This window comes from Cnephaeus nilssonii, assembly GCF_951640355.1.
Source record: "Cnephaeus nilssonii genome assembly, chromosome: 11".
NCBI classification, from domain to species: domain Eukaryota; kingdom Metazoa; phylum Chordata; class Mammalia; order Chiroptera; family Vespertilionidae; genus Cnephaeus; species Cnephaeus nilssonii.
This window is the reverse complement of record NC_137082.1, coordinates 63,322,234-63,347,977: the sequence shown is the minus strand read 5'-3', so window position 1 is coordinate 63,347,977 and position 25,744 is coordinate 63,322,234. Positions and strand designations below refer to the sequence as shown.

Genomic DNA, 25,744 nt, shown 5'->3' with positions numbered 1-25,744 from the left:
GGGAGGGCCCTGGTCCCATCAGGGAGAACTGGGAAGGTGCGAAGTTTGGGGCAAAAAGGGCAAAAGATAAAGTGATGTTTTCCTCACTCTTGTTGATGTTTAGGACAGACAGGGTGTCTCTGAAGTCTCAGTGCATTTGGAAGTTTAATTACTTACATTTCTTTTATATTCCTTAGTTTTGTGAATTTGGAATACTGTAATGATTTTTAAATTTGGTTTTGTTTCAGTCCCTCTGACTGAATAGCAAATATACAGTATACAAAAAAATTGCACCTGTTACTGGTCTGAACTCTAGTCTACGATGGCAATAAGAACAAAATTTGTTTCCCCCATAAATAAGAAACAAAATTTGTTTCTCACCATAGAAGTTTGACAACTGGGTTAAATATTCAGAGAGACTGTTTGATTCATGACAGGCTTAGATCTAGGAGATGCTGAGCTGCTTTGAAAAAAGACTAGAGTGCTATGTAGCACAAGACACTGGATAGTTGAATTTAATTTAAAAAAATCAATACTTAAAAAGTGTAATAACTAGTCTTTCAATAGCATTTTATACGTAGAGATTAATAAAGGTTAAAACTGCACTAAGACTTTTGGAATAGTACATAGAAATTTTAAAAGAAGAGGAACAAAGGAGTTTAGGAAAGATGAAGAGTCACTAATTCCGTGCAAGGACAATGCTCCAAGAAACCCCAGCTGCGCCCCTTTTGCAGCAAAGGTGGCGGCACCAGCTGGGTGACCGCTCCGCACACAGCCCTCACTCCAGGGTGCGCCACTTTAGGCAACTGCTGTTGGCCCCTCTCTCTTCTTTCTCAGTATCTTGGTGGCACCAATCTGTGTAGGTTAATTTCCATTCTTAACAGCGGAGCCCACTCCATGACCTAATCACAACACACTTTAAAAGTACTGTGGTTAATGTTTTACGTTTTTATAGGAAAGCGGGGAAACATTTCCCCTTTTGTGCATAATACTCTGCAATCAAATGTCTTACAACTTATTGAAATATCTGTCTCCTTTTTTCCCCTTCTTACTCCGACAGCCAAAGTAATATTAAATAGCTTTTGGAAGTATCATCCATAAAGGGTAGTAATACAGTCTTAGTTCTTGACAAAAATGACAGCTTTAAAAACCAAAATAGCAGCCAATCATGAGGGAAGGTATGCTGCCTCTGATCCCACCCCCTGTCCCAAAACCCAGGACTGAAATACCCTCTTTGGCACACACAACTCAGTGTCACAGGCAGGAGTTTCTTACAGCATGAAAACACGAGGCGGGAGGCCACTGAATAAGACAACAAAACCCCCATGAAACAGAACAGGGAATCCACGAACAGACTAAAGCTCAAAAAAATCTGTGAAAGCCACCAAACTGGGTCAGATTATGAGACAGAAATCAAATAATGGGCCCAAGGACCAGAGGAGTGAAAATTAGCATTTGACCAGTGAAGGTGAGCATCTCTATTTGTTTAATTCAGTTCTTTAACCTCAAATAGTCTAACAAAACACTGGACTACAGCAGAGATTCAAACACAGGTTTAATTCTTATGTTTCAAATGCTGACGTGAAGTTTCAAAAAGAGTCTAACCAATTTTAAAGATATTTATTTCTTTTTACTAATTAAAAAACATCAGGTGAAGTGAAATGTAAAAACTGTGAACAAACCCCCCATACATAAATACAGTTTAAACCTTAAGGGAAATTTTATGATAAAAAATAGTTTCAGCGCTTAGTTCTAGATATCATGAGTTTATAGTCCCCAAATAACTACATTCACTAACATTTTCTTACAAAGTGAATCAGACTCCACAAAGCCCCCCAAGTTGGAGCAAAAAGAAAGACAAGCAACCTGGTAAGCATTTTAAACGCTTAGCAATGTTCTTCTGGTATCACCTAGGTGCCCGTGTGGGATGGCAGAGCTGCCAGAAATGTGAAGACAGGAATTCAGTCTTCACGCACGGATTCGATGTTGGACTTCAGCAAGGCCCGCCTGCCTCACAATTATTTTCATATTTTAAGCAAATCATGTAGCAGTATGCTGTAAGGATAGTTAAGAGAAACCAATTTTGTATCTACCCGATGTAGATTCGTATCATTGAACATGTTTATTTCTACCCGCTGGCCATCATCTAAGAGATATACTACAAAGCAGATAAGAAAACTCTAAAGCCGGTTTTTGAAGTTCTTGAGCAGTTGGGGAAGTAAGAAGAGCACAGTGCAATCATTCAGAGGACAATGTGTGACACCATATATGAGCCAAGGGCTGAAAGGTGTGGCAGGACCTCTCAGGGGGATGTGAGGGCTCATGGGATTGGGAAAAGCTTCAACAAGGAGGCGGGATGGAGGTGTGTCCTGAAGAATGGTGGGGTTGGATCACGTAGAAAGAAGGAAGAACTGCAAGGTAAAAGCAATGGAAAGGGAATTGGTATTGCACAGGAGGGAGACGGGCCGACAATAAGAACTGTCTCAGAGGTAGGGTGAACAAGGTGAGCCACAGGAAATGTATATTCTTGGTATGGAAGTTTTTCTCAAGCTATAAGCTCTCACATGAAGTATGTAGCTTAGTAATTAACAGCATGGGTCGTTGAGCAAAAGATGCATGCGCTCAAACCACACGTTATTCTCAGTTTCTTTCTCTGGAAATGGATGAGCATAATGGCACTCTTCTTATAACAATGTGGTGAGAGTTATTCAGAATCAATTCATCTATCACAGTGCCTGGTGTGTAGCGAGCTCTCAAAAGATGTAGTAATTATTATTTTCATTCAACATTAATTTAATAAACACATATCCATTTTATTCCTCTACATTACCGCTTTTTGAGGAGCTTCTGATTTTTTCTACTAGGTGGGCACGTGAACAATGAGCTATAGTATAGGCAACCAAGATTTGTTCACTATCTACCTAACCTCAGCTGAGCAAAGTACTCGCTGCTAGTTGGGAACATAAAGGCAACGAGACATGTTAGAAAAACGACAAAAAATACACAAGTAATAGATGAATTGATAAACAAAACGTGGTCTATACATGCAATGGGATATTATTCAGCGTTAAAAAGGAAATTCTGACACATGCTACAACATGGATGAACTCTAAAACATTGTGCTAAGTGAAATAAGTCAGTCACAGAAGGACAAATACTGTACAATTCCACTTATACGAGGGACCTAGAGAAGTTAAATTCATAGAGACAGAGAGAAGAATGGTGGCTGCCAGGGGCTGTGGGTAGGAGGGAATGAGGAGTTAGTGTTTAAGGGGTACAGAGTTTCAGTTTGGGGGAGGAACAAGTTCTGTGGATGGGTGGAGGCAATGGTTGCACAACACTGGAAATAAATGTACTTAATGCCACAGAACTGTACACTTAAAAATGGTTCAAATGGTAAATTTTGTTTTGCATATTTTAGCACAATACAAACAAGAAAAAAATTCGTATGTAGATCACGGCAATTATAGTTTCCTGCCAGCAGGTGGCAATGTAAAGCCTGACGGACAGATGAAAGGACTGAAGGATGTTTTCAAACCATTGCATTTTCAAACACTTTTATAAAATAAGGAATCCGGCCCCCTATTTGTCATGTGTTGTACATATTCCACCTCTTTCATTTGTTTAATTCCTTTTGGTCTTGTTTATAGCATTTCTTTCGATAAAAAAGTTAAAAAAATTTAATGTAAACATGTTTAACACTATTTCTCTGTATGGTTTTTGGGTTTTATTATCTGACTGGAGAAGGTTTCCATGTTTTATTTTTGATTTGGCAGATTTGTTTCCCACATTTTAAATAAATTTATTCATATTTGTTTTAAAAAATCAGTGCATTTTCATTCATTCACCACAAAGCATTTTTTGAATACCCCTCCTCCCTACCAAGCCTTGAGATTACAGTAATGAATTAGACACCGTCCCTGTTCTCAAGAAGTTTAACAGTCTAGGAGAAAGGGTCAGACAAGCAATCAAGTTCTCATGAGTTCTACAGAAAATACAGTGGGAGCACACAGAGGAGTGTGTGTAAAATTATAGAAGTGAAGAAAAGTATTTCTTTTTTTTTTCATTTCATTTCCTAGAGAAATGTATGCTAACCTTTGTAAGCTACTCCTCATTTTAATCTTAAGACACCAAAAGATGCTTTATTTCCAGCATCTCATTGAGCATCATTACAGCTACATGAGGCACATTATTACCCACATGTTGAAGATAAGGCTGTTTGTCTGAAGGTCACATAGGAGCCTAAAAGGGGTGGAGTGTGTTGGATCTCAAAGCCCGTGCCCTTTGCAGAAGGAACTCTAAGGCTCTTATAGATGGGGAAAAAATCACACCATTCTCTCTTCCACTAGTTTCAAAAGGAAAAATCAAACAAGCCCACCTCTTTTCTAACTCAGTTAGGCAGATTAATCTGCATATAATGACTGATGAATTAGTTAACTCTTTGCCCAGTTGCCTTAGCAACTGGTTTCTTTTAGAATTTGGCTCAGTTATAGAGCTTAAAGCAACAGTATTCCTGATAATAGAATGTTAAATTGTACGTGAAATGAAACAGAACCCAAATTTTATCACAGGTGGGAACTATGCACTTCCCTCAGGTTGGAGTGGCTCTTCCTAAAACGTGCAGGGCTGCTGACAAAACACAAGGGTCACAGAGCCCAATATCTGTCTACCTTTGCCATTACTTGGTTTGTTCATACTTGTCATTGAGTAGGAACCACTTGATGGGGTTAAGTTACAAATTAAAGATTGACATTCAATGGGGCATCTCTGATTGCAGGCAAATCCCACGCCATCTGACATGTATTAGAGCCAGGAGAGCCAGAGAGGAAGAAGGGACATGCAAATACGGAAGCCTGTGGGATGGACTGAAATGGTAGGGACTGCTATAAACTCATGATCTCTAAAACATGGCTGTATATGCTCATAACTATGTGCACCTATGTGTACGTACATTTGTAAGCACGTGTATGTCTATGTGTGTATAAATGCATATACTAGTATTTCTTCCCTTTGTCTGCTGAAAAGGTCACGAAGTTCATACACTCAGTAGCAGAGCACCCACCTAGTGCCCAGCATTATTCACCAACAAAGGGAACCAGCACTCCTCAGAGAAATGGCCAGTTCCAGGGCGGGGACAGGGCAGCTCCAAGCTAAACCTGGAACCCTGTTCTGCCAGAAAGTAAGAAGAGCTTAAGGAATGTTGGGGGCCTGTCACAAGCACACAGGAGCCAGCCTGAAGGGGCTCTCATGTGGCCAACTCCGGGATGATTTGAGTGCCAGAATATTTAGTATGGTAATTAATTCTACACTACTGAAAAATATAGGCATCGCACACGTCCGTGCCAATACAAATAGGTAAATGCATAAGTGGGGGAGAAGGGTGGCACCAAGCGCAGGATTCAGCGATGGAGGCTACATTTAGGGGAACACTTTCATGAGGGACAGGATATCCCCATGGTCTCCCCACTGCACATCAGCTGCAAAGTAAAAAATAATAACCACACCGCGGAGCAACTGGACGAAAGTTTGGGTAATCAAAATAAACATTGCCTGCTTCAGACGGAGACCCTGAAAAGACACACGTCATCCATGCAGTGTCCTGGCAAGGGAGGCGTAACCTGAACTCAAATCAGACGAAACATCAGGCAAACCTAAAATTTAAAAAACAAAAATGAGGGGACTATTCTTCAAAAACGGCTATATTACAAAAACAAACAAAAGACTGTGGAAATGCTCTAGGTTAGGGGAAACTAAAGAGAGACCAGACCCTAGACTGGATCCTGTAGGGCTGGGGGGGGGGGGGGCGCTAAATCTACTCTCAGACACAGGTACCTTCTGCAAATAAGGGTTACAAAATTTGGGTGCAAGTATTTTAAAAAAATGTTTTTATTGATTTTAGATAGAGGAAGGGAGACGGAGAGAGATGGAAACATCAATGATGAGAGAGAATCATCTATCGGCTGAATCCTGCACACCCCCTACTGGGGATCGAGCCTGCAACCCGGGCATGTGCCCTGATGAGGAATCGAACTGTGACCTAATGGTTTCATGGGTCGACGCTCAACCACTGAACCACACTGGCCGGGTTGGTGCAAATATTTTTGAAACAAATGCTATACAATGGCATTGCAAAGGTGCATGGTGCTGTATTTAATCCTTATTCACGAGATTACCTTTATTATTTAACTTTCCAGTTAGGTAAGAATAAAACAAATACCTCTCTATTAAAAAGAAATAAAGGCACAGAGAAGTATCCTTAATAAAAGAAAGCCCTCCTCTATCCATGGAAAGAAAAGAGACTAGATCTGGAGATGTACTGACACGTGAGGTTAAGTCCCAAGTCGGCTGAGGAACAATTCAGATAGCATTTTACTTGTCCAGCGTTACTTATGGTCAGAGATGCTTGTCTGTGAATAGAAAGAGGGCCTGAGGGCAGCCAAGAAACTACTGGGACAGGGGAAGGGAAGGTTTTCACTTCTGTTTTTTGTCCTCCTGAATTCTCTGAAATTTTTTACAATAAATTTGTATTCATTTTAGTTAGAGAGACCAATGAACAAGTAGAATTTAAATGATCTCCATTGAATCCAGTCCTCTTCTTGGTACCACTCATTAGGACCTGGTTCAGTGTCTGCTGTTACTCACCGGGGCCCAGCATCTTCCCCTTCCCCCTTTTAGTTCAGCCTCCCCCTTCTCTGCAATGCTTTCCTCCGCCATCTCTGCAATCTGCACTCCGTCCAGTGACTCCTGCCTGGAGGGGATGCTGGCCTCCCAGCTGCTGGCCTCATCTAAGTCCCCCTGCTTTCTACTTCCCTCCCCATTGCTGTGGTTCTGTGTGAAGCCGGGTCTCTCTACCAGAATAAAACCCTCCAAAGGCTATTTCCTACCATGCTTGTCAGACCAGTGTTTACTGAGTCAATGAAAGAAAGACTCTACCAGCAGCCTCCACTTAGGGATAAAGCCCGTGCCGTGAGGTGGGCAGGGTGCTAGGCTAGCCCCTGGCATCAGCGTTCTCCATGCTGACCATGAGGCTCAGTATAGGGCTGTGTGCGGTCTACTTCTGTGTTGTGCCTGTTAGCGCCAATGTGAATAGAAAACTCCCAACACGTAGCTACTCCACTTTTATTCATGGTTCATGCTCTGTTCTGTGTACTATATCCTAAAGTATAATCCTATAATATTAAAAACCCGAAGCAATGTATTTATAGACATAGAGTTTCCATGAGCACTATTATCATCCTTTTGAAACTTATACTCCGCTCCTTAAGGGCAAAAAATTTATTACTGCTTATCAATTTCCCTAGGATAGAATTACTTTTCTTAAAAATTGAGAATAACGGGAAATGTTTTAAACTTTATTGAATATATGTCTAAAACATATTTACATTCCTGTTTAACCAAATAAAGTGTTTTTTAAAATTTATTTAAAAATATTTTTATTGATTTCAGAGAGGAAGAGAGAGGGAGAGAGAGATAGAAACATCAATGATGAGAATCATTGATTGGCTGCCTCCTGCACACCCGTGACTGGGAATCGAACCGCGACCCCTGGTTCATAGGTCGACACTCAACCACTGAGCAATGCCGGCCAGGCCCAAATAAAGTGTTTTTAAAGTACCTTATCTTTCCTTGATTTTATAGGATCTTACAAAAAACAAACAAACAAAAATGCTCAAAACTCTACATTCTCTCGTGTTGTTTTCTTTCATACTAGAGGCCCAGTGCATGATTGAATCATGCACGTGTAGGGTCCCCTACACGCTTTCACTTTTCACGGTGGAGCTGGGTGCCTGTCCGCTGGTGCACCAGGCCTTTCAGAAGCCTCCGGCTCAGCGGAGGCTTCTGAAAGGCCTGGTGCCAGAGCAGACAGGCACCCAGGTCCCCCACTTTTGTTTTTTTTGTTTTTGTTTTTTTTTTTTTGCTGTGAAAGAGCTCATTTATTGGGGTGGTGGACTCAGTGGATCCAAAGTGGAGAGCTGGTGAAGGGATCGGTGGCTTCCAGTTTCAAGCGCTGGTTCTCAGTCCTGCGGCACCTGTTTATGGATCGCTTCGGCGAGGCTGGGCCAGGTCAGGGCCGCAGCACTTTGGCATCCGGGCCGGGGATGCTCTCCAGGCCCCACAGGGTGAAGCGGCTGAAACTGGCGGAGGCACGAATAAAGCGGTCGAAGTCCCACTCCAGCGCCTCCGCCTCCGGGGGTTCCACCAGCTCCTGCTCGTCCTTGTCGGATCCCGCTGAAAAGTCCTGCTTCCCCACCGACTTCTCTTCCATCACCATCACGTATCCCAGCAGGCCAGGCGGCACCTCCACCTCCTCGCCCCTCAGACTGCGGCCCCGAAAACGACACTTCGAGTCCATCCGGACCCTGACAGATGGCCGGGGTGAAAAAGCGCCCCACAGGGGCGGGCCGGTTAACCCAGACTTCACAGGGCAGGAGGTGCAGCGTGTGCGCAGAGTGACGGGGCGTAGGTGGATGCGGTGCTTCTCCATGTCTTCCTCGTCGCTGCTCTCCATCCTCTGCCGGGTTTCCGTGGTTTCCGTGGCTCGCTGACTGAGGCCAGAGCTCGCTCCCCCACTTTTGATGGTTCGCGGCCGCTGAGGGGGGCTACCCTGCTGTTGAGAGGCGCAGGGGGCGGGACCCCCTCAGCGGGCCCGGACCTGGCCGTTGAGAGGCACAGGGGGTGGGAGTCCCGCCCCCTGCACCTCTCAACAGCAGGGTAGCCCCGCTCAGTGGCAGCGGATCTGTGCCTCTCAATGGCCGGATAGGCCACCCCGAGTCCCGCCCCAGCCTCCTGCCGCCCAATCGTGGGCGTAGCGGAGTGATGGTAATTTACATGGTACTCTATTATTAGATAGGATGAGACTGAAATGTTGGAATGCAGGAGGCTTTTAAAAAAAGAGATTGCATTATGGGAAGATTCAAATGTATGCAAAAGTAGAGAGAACAATGTAACGGACCCATGGACCCTGCACCCAGCGTCAGCAGACAACTCACGGCTCATCCTGTTTCATCAATTCCCCACCCCTCTGCCGTCTCCTGCATTATCCAGAGCATAGTGCAGACATCACACCACCCACACACCTTTCAGTGTATCTGAAAAACAGAGGCTCTTTTAAAATAATACAATTGCAGTGCCATTATTGTACCTGAAATAACTGACAATAATTGCTTAGCATCATCACATAGGCAGTCAGTGTGTGAGAAGGCTCTTGACAGGGGGCTCTGAATGGGAGCCCGGCTTTAATCCGAGGCCCCTAACTACTTTCAAGTTCCGATGTCTCCAGGACCTCTGCATATCGATCCTCTCACTAATCCTAAACTGGGAATTACTGCTACCAGAAGTGATGAGGTACTGGTGATATGAAGAATGTGGCTCCTGATGTCCTCCGATTGGGTGTATTGGAACAGAAATTAAAAATACATCTTAGACTTAAAAAAACACACCACCACCAAACTTCAGCTGCACAGAGCAGGAGACTGAAAGAATCTTATGGATCCCTTGTTGACCTGATGCCAGGAATTGGTCCTTTCTTTGTCACCACCCCCTTTCCTTTAAAAGCCGAGTGTAGAATAAAGTAGAATAAAAAGAAAAGTTTGATTACTTTCAATCTAGTTAATCATGTTTTATTATTTGTGCAAATGGCCTAGCCCTGGCTAAGTTTACACAGAGCTTCTGCCCCCAAGGCATTTAGGCCAGGGGCCCTTGAGCTCTGGTGATGATGGTTTTAACCTAATCCAGTCTGTGTGAGGTGATCCTTTCTTAAAGGAAGGGTTATTGTTCTTCCCTAACTCCCCAACTCTACCAGGAAACCACTGATCCTCAGGAAAGAGGATTCATCTGAACTAAGAGCTGTCTGAGAGGATGAGGCCACTCTCACACCTTAATCCGTGCATGGTGAGTCAGGAAGCTCTAACGTCCCCAAAAATCAAGCGCGGAAACGACAAAACCAACACTCCTGCAAACCTCCCCACAACATGGCACAGAAAAACACACTCCCTAACACACCAGTTACCCAGAAATAAGAAGCACTTCTTCACCTCTGAATCCTCCTTCAGTTCCCCACCTTCTCACCTGCCTGGTAGTTACACTCCATTTGTGTGGATTTTATCACTGAGCTCCCCGCGGATTTATGGAGTGCAGATGACGGGGCCGGGGGTTGTCCCCAGGAGTCAAGCACTCACACAGATGGGCTGTGGCTTCTGTTAAGGATTCCACTCTTCATCCCAAGGGACGTGAGAAGCCACAGCATTGTCAGAAGCAGGGCAGTGACGCGGGGAGTTTTGGTTTCAAAATAATTCTGTTACGTGGAGAACTGGTTCCAGGCAGGACAAAGCTAGCAATGGGTGGCCGTTAAGAGGCATTGAGTCGTCTTGGAGACAGAGACGATGGGCACAGTTTTGCGGAATAGACTGAAGAATGGTGCATAACCTGTCCGGGAATGTACAGAATCACATGGACACACAAGTCCTGGGCTTGGGTTTTCTTTAACACAGAAAAACATATTCCCAGAATAGAAAAAAAACACACACAAAAGAACAACAACAAAAAAACCCCCACACACACCAGAGAGGAAACAGGACTCTGGCGCTGCTTTAACTCCTACTGCAGAACGCTGCGGTGTGCTGCCCGGGCCCCTTAGTGTCCCCCTCCCCCACACATACCCCTGGCATGGCATTCATCAGAAGGACAGGCCCCTTCAACTTCCCTCTGAAACAAGGGATTAGAGGGAATTGCCCAGAAATCACCATTCACACCTAGGAGCTTAGTAAGTGCAAGTTTTCCCTCTCACAGTACAGGAGCCGGGGTGGCAGCCACCTCCAGGTTTCCAGCACTCACTCTGTCCCTGGCGCACAGTTAGGCAATTACAAGAAGCCTCCCTTCTCATCGCCAGCATTGCAGTCAGCCCAGCTTTCCTGTGCAGCGGCACCCCCTGGTGGCTGGTTTGAGGAATAAACCCAACCCGAGCACAGCAGGATTTCCATGTTCTGTTTTGTCAATGATTATTTCCGATTTCTTTTAAGCCAGATTCTGCCAGGTGGCGTGGAGGATACAGAGATGAATCAGAATGGACATGACCCTCATCCATAAAAATAAAAGCATAATATGCAAATCGACCCAATGGCCGAACAGTGAATGACTGTCTGGACAACCTACCAGATGAAGCCGCTGCCTAGGGCCGGACGAGGCAGCCGGGGCTGCGAAGGCCTACTCTTGCATGAATTTTGTGCATCGGGCCTCTAGTAGAATATATAATCTGATAATAGACTTAAGCTAAACATAAATATCTGCAATATAAGATAAAAAGGTGTTATCTAATTTTATAAGCATATTGCATATAGATAGATATATACACACACTCTAGAAAAACCTTATAGCCTTGTTATGTGCAATAGAAACCTAGTATTCTTTCAAGCCAAATTGTGAAATGTAGTGTTATTTGGATGATGCATCATTAATGAACTTCAGAATGAGAGATAGATGTGAACAGATTCTTCTGGTTCTGTTGATACTACATCCCCATATAAGATCTTTTGAAGAATTTATATGCATATATACATTACATGTATATACTAGAGGCCTGGTGCACAAAATTCAAGCACTCGGGGAGGTGGGGGTGGGTGGGTGTCGGGTCCTTCAGCCCAGCCTGCTGCCCTCTCGCAGTCCTGGAGCCCTCGGGGGATGTCTGACTGATGGCTTAGGCCCACTCCCTGCGGGGAGCAAGCTTCAGCTGTCAGTTGGACATCCTTAGTGCTGCCGCAAAGGTGGAAAAGGCCCCCGCCACCGCTGCTGCACTCGCCAGCCATGAGCCTGGCTTCTGGCTGAGCAGTGCTCCCCCTGTGGGAGCGCACTGACCACCGGGGGCAGCTCCTGCATTGAGCATCTGCCCCCTGGTGGTCAGTGCACGTCATAGTGATCAGTCATTCTGCCATTTGGTCGATTTGCATATTAGCCTTTTATTATATAGGATAACATCAATTGTGATGTCATAAAATAGAAATTATCTCTATATAGAAAAGCCTAAGTGACCATCCAACTGTCCAACTGGTAGTTATGACGTGCACTGACCACCAGGGGGAAGAAAATCAACACAGAGCTGCTGAGCTGTGGTGACTTGGCAGCTCCGGTTCTCGGGTGACGCACCGGAACCAGAGAGGAGAGAGCCCAATTCTAAGGTGAGAACCACCCTCTTGCAATCTGGGACCCCTTGGGGGATGTTGGAGAGCCAGTTCAGCCCGATCCCCACAGGCCAGGCCGAGGGACCCCACCGGTGCAAGAATCCATACACCAGGCCTCAAGTATATATATTTGTGCTAATAAGGTTTTCAACACCCAACATAGTGTCTGGCATATTATACATTCTTTTTTAAAAAATTTAAATTCTTTTTTTTAAAAAATATATATTTTATTGATTTTTTTACAGAGAGGAAGGGAGAGGGATAGAGAGCTAGAAACATCGATGAGAGAGAAACATCAATCAGCTGCCTCCTGCACACCCTGGCTGGGGATGTGCCCACAACCAAGGTACATGCCCTTGACTGGAATCGAACCTGGGACCTTTCAGTCCGCAGGCCGACGCTCTATCCACTGAGCCAAACCGGTTTCGGCAAAAAATTTAAATTCTTTATTGTTTAAAGTATTACATGATTCTCCCTTTTCCCCCATTGACCTCTCCCTACCCCCCAGCACATGCCCTCACCCCCCTACTGTCTGTGTCCATTGGTTATGCTCATATGCATGCATATAAGTCCTTTGGTTGGTCTCTTACCCCCTCACCCTCTGCCTTCCCTCATAGGTTGGACAGTCTGTTTGATGCTTCTATGTCTCTGGTTCTATTTTTGTTCATCAGTTTATGTTGTTCATTATATTCCACAAATGAGTGAGATCATGTGATATTTATCTTTCTCTGACTGGCTTATTTCGCTTAGCACAGTGATCGGCAAACTCATTAGTCATCAGAGCCAAATATCAATAGTACAATGATTGAAATTTCTTTTGAGAGCCAAATTTTTTAAACTTAAACTTCTTCTAATGCCACTTCTTCAAAATAGACTCGCCCAGGCCATGGTATTTTGTGGAAGAGCCACACTCAAGGGGCCAAAGAGGTGCATGTGGCTCGTGAGCCACAGTTTGCCGACCACGGGCTTAGCATAATGCTCTCCAGTTCCATCCATGCTGCTGCAAATGGTAAGAATTCCTTCTTTTTTATAGCAGCATAGTATTCCATTGTGTAGATGTACCACAGTTTTCTAATCCACTCATCTGCTGATGGGCACTTAGGCTGTTTCCAAATCTTAGCTATTGTTAATTGTGCTGCTATGAACATAGGGGTGCATATATCCTTTCTGATTGGTGTTTCTGTTTTCTTGGGATATATTCCTAGAAGTGGGATTACTAGGTCAAATGGAAATTCCATTTTTTATTTTTTGAGGAAACTCCATACTGTTCTCCACAGTGGCTGCACCACTGTGCATTCCCACCAGCAGTGCACGAGGGTTCCTTTTTCTCCGCAGCCTCGCCAGCACTTGTCATTTGTTGATTTGTTGATGCTAGTCATTCTGATGGGTGTAAGATGGTACCTCATTATTGTTTTGATTTCACAAAATAAAATATTATGTTAAATAAAAACTAGCTTTACATTTAGTTTTATAGAAATGATGTAAAATATATTTCCTGAAGTAGAATTATTAGCATTTTAGGTTCTGATAGTAGAAGGAAGCTATAGGGAAGGAAGAACAAGAGAAAGAGTATAATGGGCAAAGCTTTCTGGAAGTCAAACCATCTATACTAATAAAAGGGTAATATGCTAATTAGACCAGGAGACCTTCCGGACAAAGCCATGGTGGTGGGGCTGAGGCAGAGGTGGTAGGAGAGGGCAGTTGGGAGTGATCAGGCTGGTGGGAGGGGGGCAGCTGGGGGCAAGCAGGCTGGCAGGGGGGCCAGTTGGGGTGAGCAGACGGGCAGAGGGGGACAGTTTGGGGTGAGCAGGCTGGCAGTGGGGGGCAATTGGGGACAATCAGGCTGGCAAGGTGGGCAGTTGGGGGTGAGCAGGCCGGCAGAGGGGGGGCAGTTGGGGGTGATCAGGCTGGCAAGGGGGGCCAGTTGGGGGTGAGCAGGCCAGCAGGCAGGTGAGTGGTTAGGAGCCAGCAGTCCCAAACTGTGAGAGGGATGTCTGAATGCCGGTTTAGGCCCGATCCCACAGGTATCGGGCCTAAACTGGCAGTCAGACATCCCCTGAGGGGTCCCAGATTGGAGAGGGTGCAGGCTGGGCTAAAAACCCCCACCCCCATGCACAAATTTCGTGCACCAGGCCACTAGTCAGTTTATATTTCAAAGCTGACAGGTTTTCCATTATGGTTTGCTATTGTTGAAGCTTTCAGATACACCTTGCCCATGGCTAGGTTATTTTCAAAGATTAAAATGCTAAAATGGAAATAAGTGCAACTTAATTCCCAATTTAAATTTCCATTATTTGTGAAAAATAAAAGATTAAAAGAAAAAACAAAAGATAGAAAGGTGTTATATGGGAAGTATATATAAGGTGAGAAGAGACCTCCAAGAGAGGGATCATGACGGATTTCAAAGAGGAGATGACACTCAACGTGGCCTTCACAGTATTGGGAGGGCCTGGCCATCGAGGGATGTGGGGGCAGGTCCCAGGGGCAGAGGACCAGGTGAGGCTGAGGAGCAGCAAGCAGAGGGCACAGAGAGGATGTCTGGTGGGTTCACAGGGGAGTGGCTCATGAGAAGAGGGTCAGGGTCAAAACTTCCAGTTATAAAAGAAACAAGTCCTGAGTATGTAATGTACAGCATAGTGACCACGGTTAGCAATGCTAAATTGTATATTGGAAAGTTGCTAAGAGAGTAAACTTAAAAATTCTTATCACAAGAAAAAAAATTTTTTTGTAACTATGTGTGGTGATGAATGTTAACTAAACTTACTGAGGTGATCATTTTTCAATATGTACAAATATTGAAGCATTATGCTGTGCACCTGAATATAATAGAAAGTTATATGTCAATTATACTTCAATAAAAAAAAATACACAAAACCAAGTAACCTCCACAAAAAGAGTTTGCCACCTTAACCCTGCACCCTTGATCTAGAGCACTCACCTGCTGGGACACAAAGGGGCAGGGTGGGCACCCCCAGCATGTACACTTGGTGCTGAGGACCCACCTTGCTTATCACCATTCTGATCTCATTGTGACATTAATTTATTTGTGGAAAAACTTTCCTTCACGAGCCACGCAGGACCCTGGTGACCGAGCGGAAAACACGAAGGATGAGGCCCTTGGATGCAGGAGCCCACTGGATTCAGACACTAAGCAAACACAGGAATGAAGATATGATTGTAAAATATGTTAAGTTCCATGAAGCAAAGAGGCAGTTACCCGGGGAAAGAATAAAATGGGCATCAAGTAAGGCCTCTCGAAGAGAAAGTGACAAGTGAGCTGAGATGTGGAGAATAAGATGGAGTTGGTGCAGGAAAATGGAAAGAGAAGTCTTCCAGGCAGAGGGGGAGAGGTACAAAAAGAGAGGGACACAGAGAGAGACAGAGAAAGAGCCCCTGACATGGCAGTTACGGGTGGCACCCCATCTAAGGAAAAGGGGGGGAGGGGCAAACAATCAGCTGGGTCAACAAGAGGCTTAAAACCACCGGCTTCCGCTTCCGGCTTCCGACAGAGAGGCGTGCTTTCTGTCCAGCCGCTCAGGGAAAATGTGTCATTCCTCTGGGTTAGTTAGAGGATGAGATGGTCAACAGAACCAGGAATCTGCGATCCCACAAACATCACACCTGAAGGTCGTTGCCAGGATTTTAGAAATATGGTTTAAATGTCCTGTTTGTCGGCAAACACCAAATTACGAACACAAAGACCAAACAAATGGCAAATAAAAAATTCCATTTCCCCCTCAGTGGTTCTGACATTTCTCAATGATACTTTACCCACCTCGTGGTCCACCTAGGCCAGTGGTCGGCAAACTTCGGCTCGCGAGCCGCGGTTTGCCGCTCTGTTGACTAATGAGTTTGCCGACCACTGTCATATACTACCCTTTACCTCTTTGCACACAATATGCCACAACTGCCTAATCCTCACAGCTTCCAACTGCACGGTAACATTTAGTCTACCAGTGGTCGGCATGCAGGGATACAGTTACTCTGGAGCCGCAGTTTGCCGACCACGGACCTATGCCAATGTGTTCCAACTCTGAGAGCTTCAAGCGATGCCTCTGATTCCTCCCAGGAGAGGAATCGGTCCTTCATCCCTGGGCTCCCAAGGAAACGATCTGCCTTCAAAATGCACGTGTCTGTAGCTTTCAATATTGATTGGCATTATGCATCGTGAAATCGCCGTCTAAGACAGGAACCCAGGAATATTTTCATTTTCTCACATGGCTAAGGGACAAAATATCTATGTTTTTGTCTGTTTCACCATTGTAAGGAAAAACAATAAAAACATGAAGGAATCAATAAAGATTAATGCTGGAAATTAAGCTCAAATAATTTTAGAATATATTAAATAAATGTTTCTAAAAAAGCAACTTTGAGGTTTGGCGCAAGAACAAATACCAGTTAGGAACAATTTCAAGCGCTCACTTGAGCTGTCCAGCTCAGAACTGTTACGAGACGCCAAAGCCCCTTCCGCTGGGCCCCTGCTCACTGTTCTGCAGGATGCACAGCGGGCCACGGGCCGGGCACACGCCAGTGCTCTGCACCCTGGGCGCCCATCAGCATGGCTCCCCCTCGCCCCATTACAGCATCAGCACTCCATCCAAGCCCAAATGGGAGCGGTTTCTTCTGAGAAAATACCATTAGACCACAAGAGGGAAGTGGATCTGAATATTGAATAAACATTCTCCATTAGGCACGGCAAAGTCTTCAGACTCACTGTATCCCTGCATGCTTTTTAGTTGTACGCAGCACTTATCAATAGTTGATGTTCAGTATGTTGTTCCATTAAAATGTAATTCTCAAATAAAGTATTAGTTAAAGTAATTTCCGAGGTAAGGATTTATGGAACTGCCCCTTACTGGTACAGGAAGGGAAGAAAGACATTAAACGGCTGGTTTATTCCATGGCATTTTACTGGTTCTTTTCAGCACACTAAATTTCTTTTTCTTTAAAATTTATAATTTTAGAGAGAGGGGGAGGGAGAGGGAGAGAGGAAGAGAGGGAGAGAGATTTGTTGTTCCACTTATTTATGCATTAATTGGTTGCTTATTGTTTGTGCCCTGATCGGCAATGGAACCAGAAATCTTGGTGTAACAGGACAATGTTTCAAGAACTGAGTTACCTGGCCAGGGCCACACTGAATTTCTTTGTACAATGAAAACTATACTAACACACACACACACACACACACACACACACACACACACACACACACACAGAAGGATACCCATAATCCACAGGAAGGTCGCATAAGTCAATTAGGGCACATTTGGCCTTTGAACAAATGGGCTTTCCCCAGATGCAGAATTTTGATGCAACTATTGAAAAGTACCGAGTGGGCCTCCTTTTGTTTGCGTTAAGTGGGACCTTAGAGCAAGGGATTAAAAAATAGACTTAATTTTTTACAGCATTTTTAGGGTCACAGTAAAACTGAGCAGAAGGTACAGAGATTTTCCATCTACTCCAGGCCCCCACTTCCATGCACTCCTACTATCAACTTCCCCAACCAGAGTGGTACATTTGTTACCATCGACGACCCTACATTGGCACATCATCATCACCCAGAGTTTACAGTTTACATCCTGGTCACTCCCGGTGCTGTACATTCTGTGGGTCTGGACAAATGTGTAAAGACATGCATCTACCATTGTAGTATAATCCAGAGTAGTTTCACTGCCCCCCAGATTCCCCGGGCTTTGCCTGTTCATTCTTAGTAAGAGAATTTTAAAATGATAGGGGACAGTTTTCACCTGACTCCAGAACATAATTAGAGTCAGTGCTTTAGCTGATAAGGGTCTAGTTCTCTTCTCTATTGCAGTTAAAGAGTTTGTTTCAGTTTGGAACAGGATTAGTTTTTTGTTGTTTTTTTTTGATTGTGTGACCTCATGTTACCATTTAGTTACAATTCGGAGTATTGGTATCACAGTGAGAACTGGTTTAGCTGAATATAGGATTCAGAGATCATACCAATTTATTGAGTGGTTTCCATGTGCTAATCTCTATGTTAAGTAAATTTATATGCATTATTTCATTCATTTCACTTAATCCTTTCAGTAAGCACGAGGCTCCAGGGTTATGATGACACAGAAACTGAAGCTCAGAAAGGTTTACTTACGTTCACATAGCTGGTAAATGGGGGTGCTGGCATTTCAAACAAAGTCTACCTGACTCCAATGCCATTTGTGTTCTTTTTAAAAAATATATATTTTATTGATTTTTACAGAGAGGAAGGGAGAGGGATGGATAGTTAGGAACATCGGTGAGAGAGAAACATTGATCAGCTGCCTCCTGCACACCCCCCACTGGGGATGTGCCCGCAACTAAGGTACATGCCCTTGACCGGAATTGAACCTGGGACCCTTCAGTCCGCAGGCCGACGCTCTATCCACTGAGCCAAACCAGTTAGGGCCCATTCATGTTCTTAACCACCATGCTCCTGTGCATCTTTTACTGGGCCATAAATATATCCCCAAATTCTGTGTATTGATAAAATGGTCATATATTCCAGTGACACCTTAACCACCAAAAGCTGACATCCAGCTTGAGCCCATTTTCAGGGCGAGTACTAATCATCGGTATAAACGTAAATGAGCTTGCAAGTGCTAGGGACTGAATGGTGTCCCCTCAAAACTCATGTTGAAGTGCTGATCCCCAATGTGACTGTATTTGGAGACAGGGTCTTTGGGAGGTAGTTCAAATTAAACGAGGCCATAAGGGTGGGGCCTCCTTATGATTGGCCCTCCGATTATGATTGGCCTCCCCAATCCTAAGGAGTGATGTCCTAATAACAATGAGAGACCAGAGCTCTCTCTCCCTACTATGTGAGGACACATGAAAAGGTGGCTGTCTTCGATCTTAGACTTTCCAGTCTCCAGAGCTGTGAGACAGTGAATGTCTGTTGTTTAAGCCACGCTGAGCTGACTAAGAGACAAGTCAAAGAGAGCAGCTTTGAATAGGGCTCTGAACTTTCGATGTTCTGACGGGTCAAAGAGCAACCTGAATTCCTGGGATGAAATCTGGCTTCATGGAAACAAAGGCAGCTTCAAGTCTATGAAACTGTATAATAGTATATGCCACAGAGTGACGCAGGAGTTTTGACTAAAACACAACCACCACACTGCATCCTCTTCCAAGGCTGGGAGGAAGTGCGATGCTTCTGTGACTCTAGAAAAACTACCGCTCGGCCAGAGTGCCTGGGATTTCTACGCATTTGAACGGCCATGATGCTACAGCAGGCTGTGGCCGACGAGGGCAGCAGATTGATGGGGATGTGCTCGCCTCAAAAACGACTGCCCTGGTGACTGAATGCACTGCCATTCAGAAAAAAAGACAAAGAAAATTGAAAAATAAAACAAAATAAAGTGTTCAAAACCTCACAGTGGAGAATATCTTTTCTTTCTTTCTTTCTTTCTTTCTTTCTTTCTTTCTTTCTTTCTTTCTTTCTTTCTTTCTTTCTTTCTTTCTTTCTTTCTTTCTTTCTGTGTGACTGTACCAAGAACTTCCTCTTAGAGAAACTGAAGACACAAATGAAGGCCATGCCAGCATTCTGTTTTACAGGATGGGGCAAAAGTAGGTTTACAGTTGTGAGTACACAAAATGCAGTTGATTTTTGTTGTTGTTGTTGTTAGTCCTCACTCTAGGATATTTTTTCCATTGATTTTGAGAGAGAGAGTAGAAGGGAGTGGGGGAGAGAGAGAGAAAGATTGATGTGAGAGAGGCACACTGACTGGCTGCCTCCCACATGCACCCCAACTGGGGCTGGGTAACCTGCAACCTAGGGTACATGCCATTGACTGGGAATCAAGTCCTGGACCCTTTGGTGCATGGACCGATGCTCCAGCACTGAGCCAGGGTACAGTGGCCAGGGCACAGTTTATTCTTGTATTTTTATTAATTATTATTTTCCCTATGAACAGTTGTAAACCTACTTTTGCCTCACCTTGTATACTAATAGCCTAGTACAGAAAAAAAGCAGTGTCTGTTCCAAACAGATTTCTTCTTTTTCAAAACATGCATTGATGGCAGAGAAGTACCAAACACACAAATAAACAACAGAAAATAACTGAATAAAGCAAAAAAACACAAACCCTACACACAATTGGCATTTTAAATTTGAATGATCTGGGAAAAGGATAATATCAAATGAATAGTTAGGTGGCGCATGATGACTTTTCCCCAATTGGAAAGTGGTGAACAGGGAATTGACATCATAGTCAACAAAAGATGTGGAAGAAAAATCAATGGCATCTACTATGAGCTCAGTGGCAGAAAATTCACTTAAAGACTGATGAATGTAGCTTTGCTTACAATCTGTGTTTGGATAAATATTTTGATCTCACACCCAGCCTTGTCAATGGTGCTTTTAATTGTCGCTGACCCAGGGCTGCTGTCCCTGGAGCTCAGCACACAGCCCGAGCCCGAAGCAATGTCTGTGTGGCTTCACACATTGCGGACGGATCACGAGAATTTTCGCTTCATGTTACACAGCGTTTTACAAAGTATCATACTTTAAAAAGATATTAGCTTGCAAGAACATGTAATAAATAACTTCAAAATGCAATGGGTATTTAATTTTAAAGCGTGCCTTTAACATTTATGTAAAACGTTTCTTGTACTCGTTCAATAGAAACTTATCTGGCCACAGGTAAAGCTAGCAATGAAACTACTGGTTTGCAATGTGTTAAGACAGATCAGAATAAGATGCGGCCTGTTGGACTGCATCAGTCACATAGATTGTGTTTCAGTAGCTTGAGTCAATGCTTAAGAATAAGAAGGTTTCAAGTGAAAATGGGCATTTCCATCTTATTTTGGAAATTCAGAAGACCTGACAACACTGGGCCTGCATTCTCACAAGGCAACAATGGGATGAAGCGAGGACGCACTGCCCCTTTTAGAACAGAGCATACAGTCTCTTCTATGAGTTCTGGACCGAATTGTGTCAAGAGAGGCATCACCAGAAACCAATGCCCCTAGACCTCAATCTTGGACTTAAAAGTCTTCAGAACCGGGAGAAAAGAAATGTCTTGTTTAAGGCACTCAGACTGTGGCATTTTGTTATGGCAGCTGAAGCTGACCAACATACAACGCATGCTCCAGATGTGAGAGCTGTCTGAGAATTCCGCCCCAGGCTCTCCCCTCCACATGCACTGGCCCGCCATTTCTCCAAGCTTATTCCCTCCCCATTCCTACTGCACCGCTCTAGTTCCGACTTCACGATCCCATCTGAACCGGCTGCCTTTCTAACTGGAACTTGCATCTTATCTCCAAGCTAGGGGGCTTTAGCAGCCACCCCATGCTGAAAGAACGCTCCATCTGCAAGTTAAAATGGGACCGCACTCCTCTCGCCATGAAGACCTCACTGCCCCCGTGGCTCAGCCCTCTCTTGGCACCGTGTGGGGGACACAGGTCTCAGTCCTGTGTAGGAAACAAAGCGAAAGTGATGAGGATGGACCCACGGAGGAGTCAGAGCCCAAGAAAGCACCCCGAAGCCATACAGATGGTAACAAAGTGCTATACGAGAGGTGCACATAGAATGCAACATGGTTACCAGGGAATTAAACATACATTCCTCCTGGAGGACGCGAGGCGGGTCTCCTGGAGGAGACACCAGCTTGGAAGATGGGACTAGTCTAAGCCTAATGGGCATGGAGTAAGGAGGGACCTTGAAGCAAGTCTGTCCTTCCTGAACCTGTGAGCTGTCTGTCCCCCGTGCACATTTCCAGATAAATGAGTGAATGGGATCAGTGATCAAGATAGCATCAGAAGCAAGCACTTAAGGTCTGTAAATCAGGCTTCTGATTCAGAGATTTGCAGCTAGACCTGTTCTAAATCCTAACAACAACCAAGAACCTTTCTGTGTTTAATTTTAAGCAAGTACAAAAGCTAATAAATAATGTCCACCTGATATAACCGTATGTGTTTTACCGATGATGTCATTGGGTGGAAGATACAATTCCCCCCCAAAGTGTGAGCCATTTGATTCATTGTCATTTCAGCTATGTTGTCGATATACAAGCTATATTAGGCTATAAGGTGTCTTTAAAAAGGAGAGTCTTTCAACATGTGTTATAAGAAGTTGGCTCTTTGGAACTCACTGGTCCATTCTTTTTTTAAATGTAATTTTATTGATTGATTTTTAGAGAGAGGGAGGGAAGGAGGGGGAGACAGGGAGAGGGAGAGAGGAAGGATGATTTGTTGTTCCACTTATTTATGCATTCATTGGTTGCTTCTTGTATGTGCCCTGACGAGGAATGAATCCACAACCTTGGCATATCAGGACGACGCTCTAACCTACTAAGCTTCCCCAACAGGGCCCACCAGTCCATTCTTTAGATCGGATGCCCCAGTTTGCTTTCACAGAATTATATATATACTAGAGGCCCGATGCACAAAAATTTGTGCAAGAATAGGCCTTCCTTCCCCCGGCTGCTGGCACCGCCTTCCCTCCGGCACCCGGGACCGGGCTTTGCTCTGGCCACAGCTGGCAGGCTCCTGGGACCTGGGCCGGCCCCGGCTTCGTCCGGAATGACGCCTGAAGGACGTTCAGTCTAATTAGCATATTACCCTTTTATTATATATATATATATATATATATATATATATATATATATATATATGGCATCTTCTGCTTCACATTTCCTTTTTCTTTTTTAAAACACCTGCTCACTGCACAATCACATTAAAACAACATTACGTCACCACAACTCTAGACCTTCTTTACTTTATTCTCTTGTTTCTTGAGGCCACAATCCTCTCCTATTTGAGTCATTTTAATCTGATGCATTTAAAAAAATTTGGCCGGAATAATTTTCAATTAATTTATTTCCAGAAAAATATGTGGGCAGGGATATCTGAAAATCTATTTTACCCTCACACACAAACAGGGGTTCACTGAGGTATGAGATTCTAGGATGATAATTCTGTATTTCCAGACCTCTGAGAACACTGCTCTGTCACATTCTAGAAGTTAGCACTGCGGATGAGAGCTCTGCTTCTGATCGGATCTGCTCCCCTTTTCAGGCAACCTGCTTGTTTATTTTTTGTCCCCCCCCCCCAATTAATTTTATCTTAGAATTCAGGTATTTCATCAGGATACAGCAGCTAGGTTTGCTTTGTTTTAATCATAACGTCTTGCTGTGGGAGAGACTTTTCAAACTGAAGACCTGTTTTCTAGATCTTAAATAAAAGCCACATTTATTTATAAGCAGGGATCTTACTCAAATCATGGAATAGGTCTTTCCCTGTACACAGCAGAGTACAGAACTGAATAATTCTCCTTCTTCATATCTATCTCACAAAATTTGGGCCAAAAGCCCACATTTTTTTTTTTTTGCCTTAAAATTTAAAAGGCAACAAGTAGCACCAGAATTCATGATTTTTTTCTTCGACTCTCCAGTGGAGCGCATGTAAACGTTTTTCGGTTAACTTGTGGAGGGACTGTTAATGCCTGCTACTTAGAAGCTCTAAGAATACCCTAACAGGCCATGGAGTTTAATACTTTAAGACGCTGGTGATTTTGCGCCCACTTTCTCGCATGCAGTGAGCTCAGCGAGCAGCTGTGGGGGGCCTACCACGCCCGCTGTGCCGCTCCCGGAGGGAGCAAACATTCCCAGGGCTCCAGGGCTGAACTCATTCAGGGAGACAGAAAGTGCCACCCCGCAGCAGCTCAAGTTATTTCTCCAAAGGGAACAAGCCACACCTACCCAGAACTCGGCTGTTCTTCTGTGACTGGAATAGGGGCTTTGCGGGGAAGCTAAAGGGGCTTACAGACCCCCATTCCTGTGTGTTCTCCAAGAGCAGCATGATTCTACCGGTGCAGGAAGTGAGATGCTCGAGCCAGCCACCCCTGTGGATCCCAGAGTGAGGCCATAGGTCAGTCCAGGGGAGGAAATTCCCAGAGGCGCTCATTCATCAGTAATAAGGGAGCGGCGGGCCCACGCCGCACGGTGCAGAGAGGAGCACAGTCTCGGGGAAGGGTGCTCTCCGCCGGATCACTGAAGTCAGTATTGTCAGGGCAAGGATCGTTCCGCGCAGGGTCTGAGACTGACAAACCGATCTGTGTCCCACGTCATCGCCCCCCGGTGCGCGGATGTCGCCGCGAGAGCCCGGGGAGCCGCGCCGGTTCCCCCTCTCTCCCTACCCCCCGCGCCCCGCGTCCCCACCCCGAGCTCGCGCGCCCGGGCGCTCCGGCGCCGACGGCACCTACCCAGCAGCAGCAGCCGGTGCGTCTGCTGCAGGTCCCGCTTCTGCTCGCGGAGCATGCGGTCGATGTTCCTGCTGACTTTCCTCGCCTCCCGCTCGGCTTCGCGCTCCTCGGCGCGCAGCGGGTCCGGGCGCCGCCTCCACTCCTTCTTCGGGGTGGCCTTGGGCCGCGCGCTGGCCGGGCCCCCGCCGGGGCCCCGAGGGGGCGGGGTCCGGGCCACGGCTCCCCCTGCCGCCGGGGCCGGGGCCGAGGCTGGGGCCGGGGCCGGGCCGGGCCGCGCGCCCTCCGTGTGCGGTTCCGAGGGCGCGCGCGGGGCGTCCTCCGGGTCCCCGAAGAGCAGCGGCCGCAGACTGTAGCACAGACCCATGTGGGCGCGGCGGGCGCGGGGCGGCTGCGCGGGACTCAGGCCGGGCCCTCGGCTCGGGGGCTGGAGGGGGCTGCGCCTGGGTCCAGGGCACGGGCGCGGGGGTCCCGGGCCGAGGACCTCAGCGCCTCACGGCCCGGGAGGGCCATTTTGCATTGTCCGCCGGGCGCAGGGGTGGCCGCCGCCGCCTGGGCTGCAGATCACCTGACAGCGCCGGAGCCGGCCGCCGACGGCTGTCCCCGAGCCCGGCCCCCCTTACCGTAAATGCCGCTGCCCCAGCGGCTCTCTGTACCGTAAATACGGCCGAAAGAGCCGATCCCGTTACCGTAATCACCGCAGCCTTGGCCGGCCGCGTTACTGTAAATACCGCTGACGGGGCATCTCAGTCCTGCCTCCTGGGCCGGCCCCCAAGGCCGAGTTCAGCGCCGCGCGTGCGGGTCTGCGGTACCGTAAACACCGCCCCCCGCGCCCGGCGCGCAGCTGCGGACAATGCGGCAGTGGCGGTGGTGGGGCTGCCGCCACCCGGGGCTGCCATTGCGGCGCTTAGAAAAAGCCAGCGTGGGTTTGATCTCGGGACCGTAGTAAATAAGACCCGAAAGGCAGGCGCAGGGACAGACACCAGCTTTAAGAACTTGCATCCCTGAATGTACCACCCGCAGATGTCTCTGCGCCTGGCCGCTCCCTTTTCAAGCTTTTGGTCACATGCACACGTGGCCGAGCAGTTTTGATCCCCGCCTTCATACCGCCCTGTTATACCTTTGACCTCGACCATATTCTCCAAATCATTGCCAACAATTACCATACTTACTCAAGAATTGAAAATGAGCACTTGTGATCATCATATATTATTTGTAGTTGCTAAAACAGGAATATGAAACTGCACCTGTAGCCCATTTTTAAAATCTCCAATATGATTGGTGCAGAGAGCAGAGATGCGTTCAGACCGGTGCCCTCTTTCCCGATCCTCTGGACACAAACCCCCAGAAACCCCCACTTCCTCGGTTATCTCCCACGTCATGTCCATCATCT

General features: G+C 45.8%; 1 protein-coding gene across 4 annotated transcripts in view; it reads right to left on the bottom strand.

The window, feature by feature from the left end:
* GNAL (G protein subunit alpha L) overlaps positions 1-25,046 on the bottom strand; it is a 105,093-nt gene extending 80,047 nt beyond the window's left edge. For 2 of the 4 annotated variants that reach the window (XM_079783932.1, XM_079783933.1), the window contains exon 1: positions 24,355-25,046. In XM_079783932.1, the coding sequence (XP_079640058.1) occupies positions 24,355-24,718 (364 nt within the window). In that variant the 5' untranslated portion in view covers positions 24,719-25,046. The remainder of the gene's footprint in view (positions 1-24,354) is intronic. The other 2 variants (XM_079783934.1, XM_079783935.1) reach the window with 1 other exon arrangement.
* Positions 25,047-25,744: the final 698 nt, after the last annotated feature.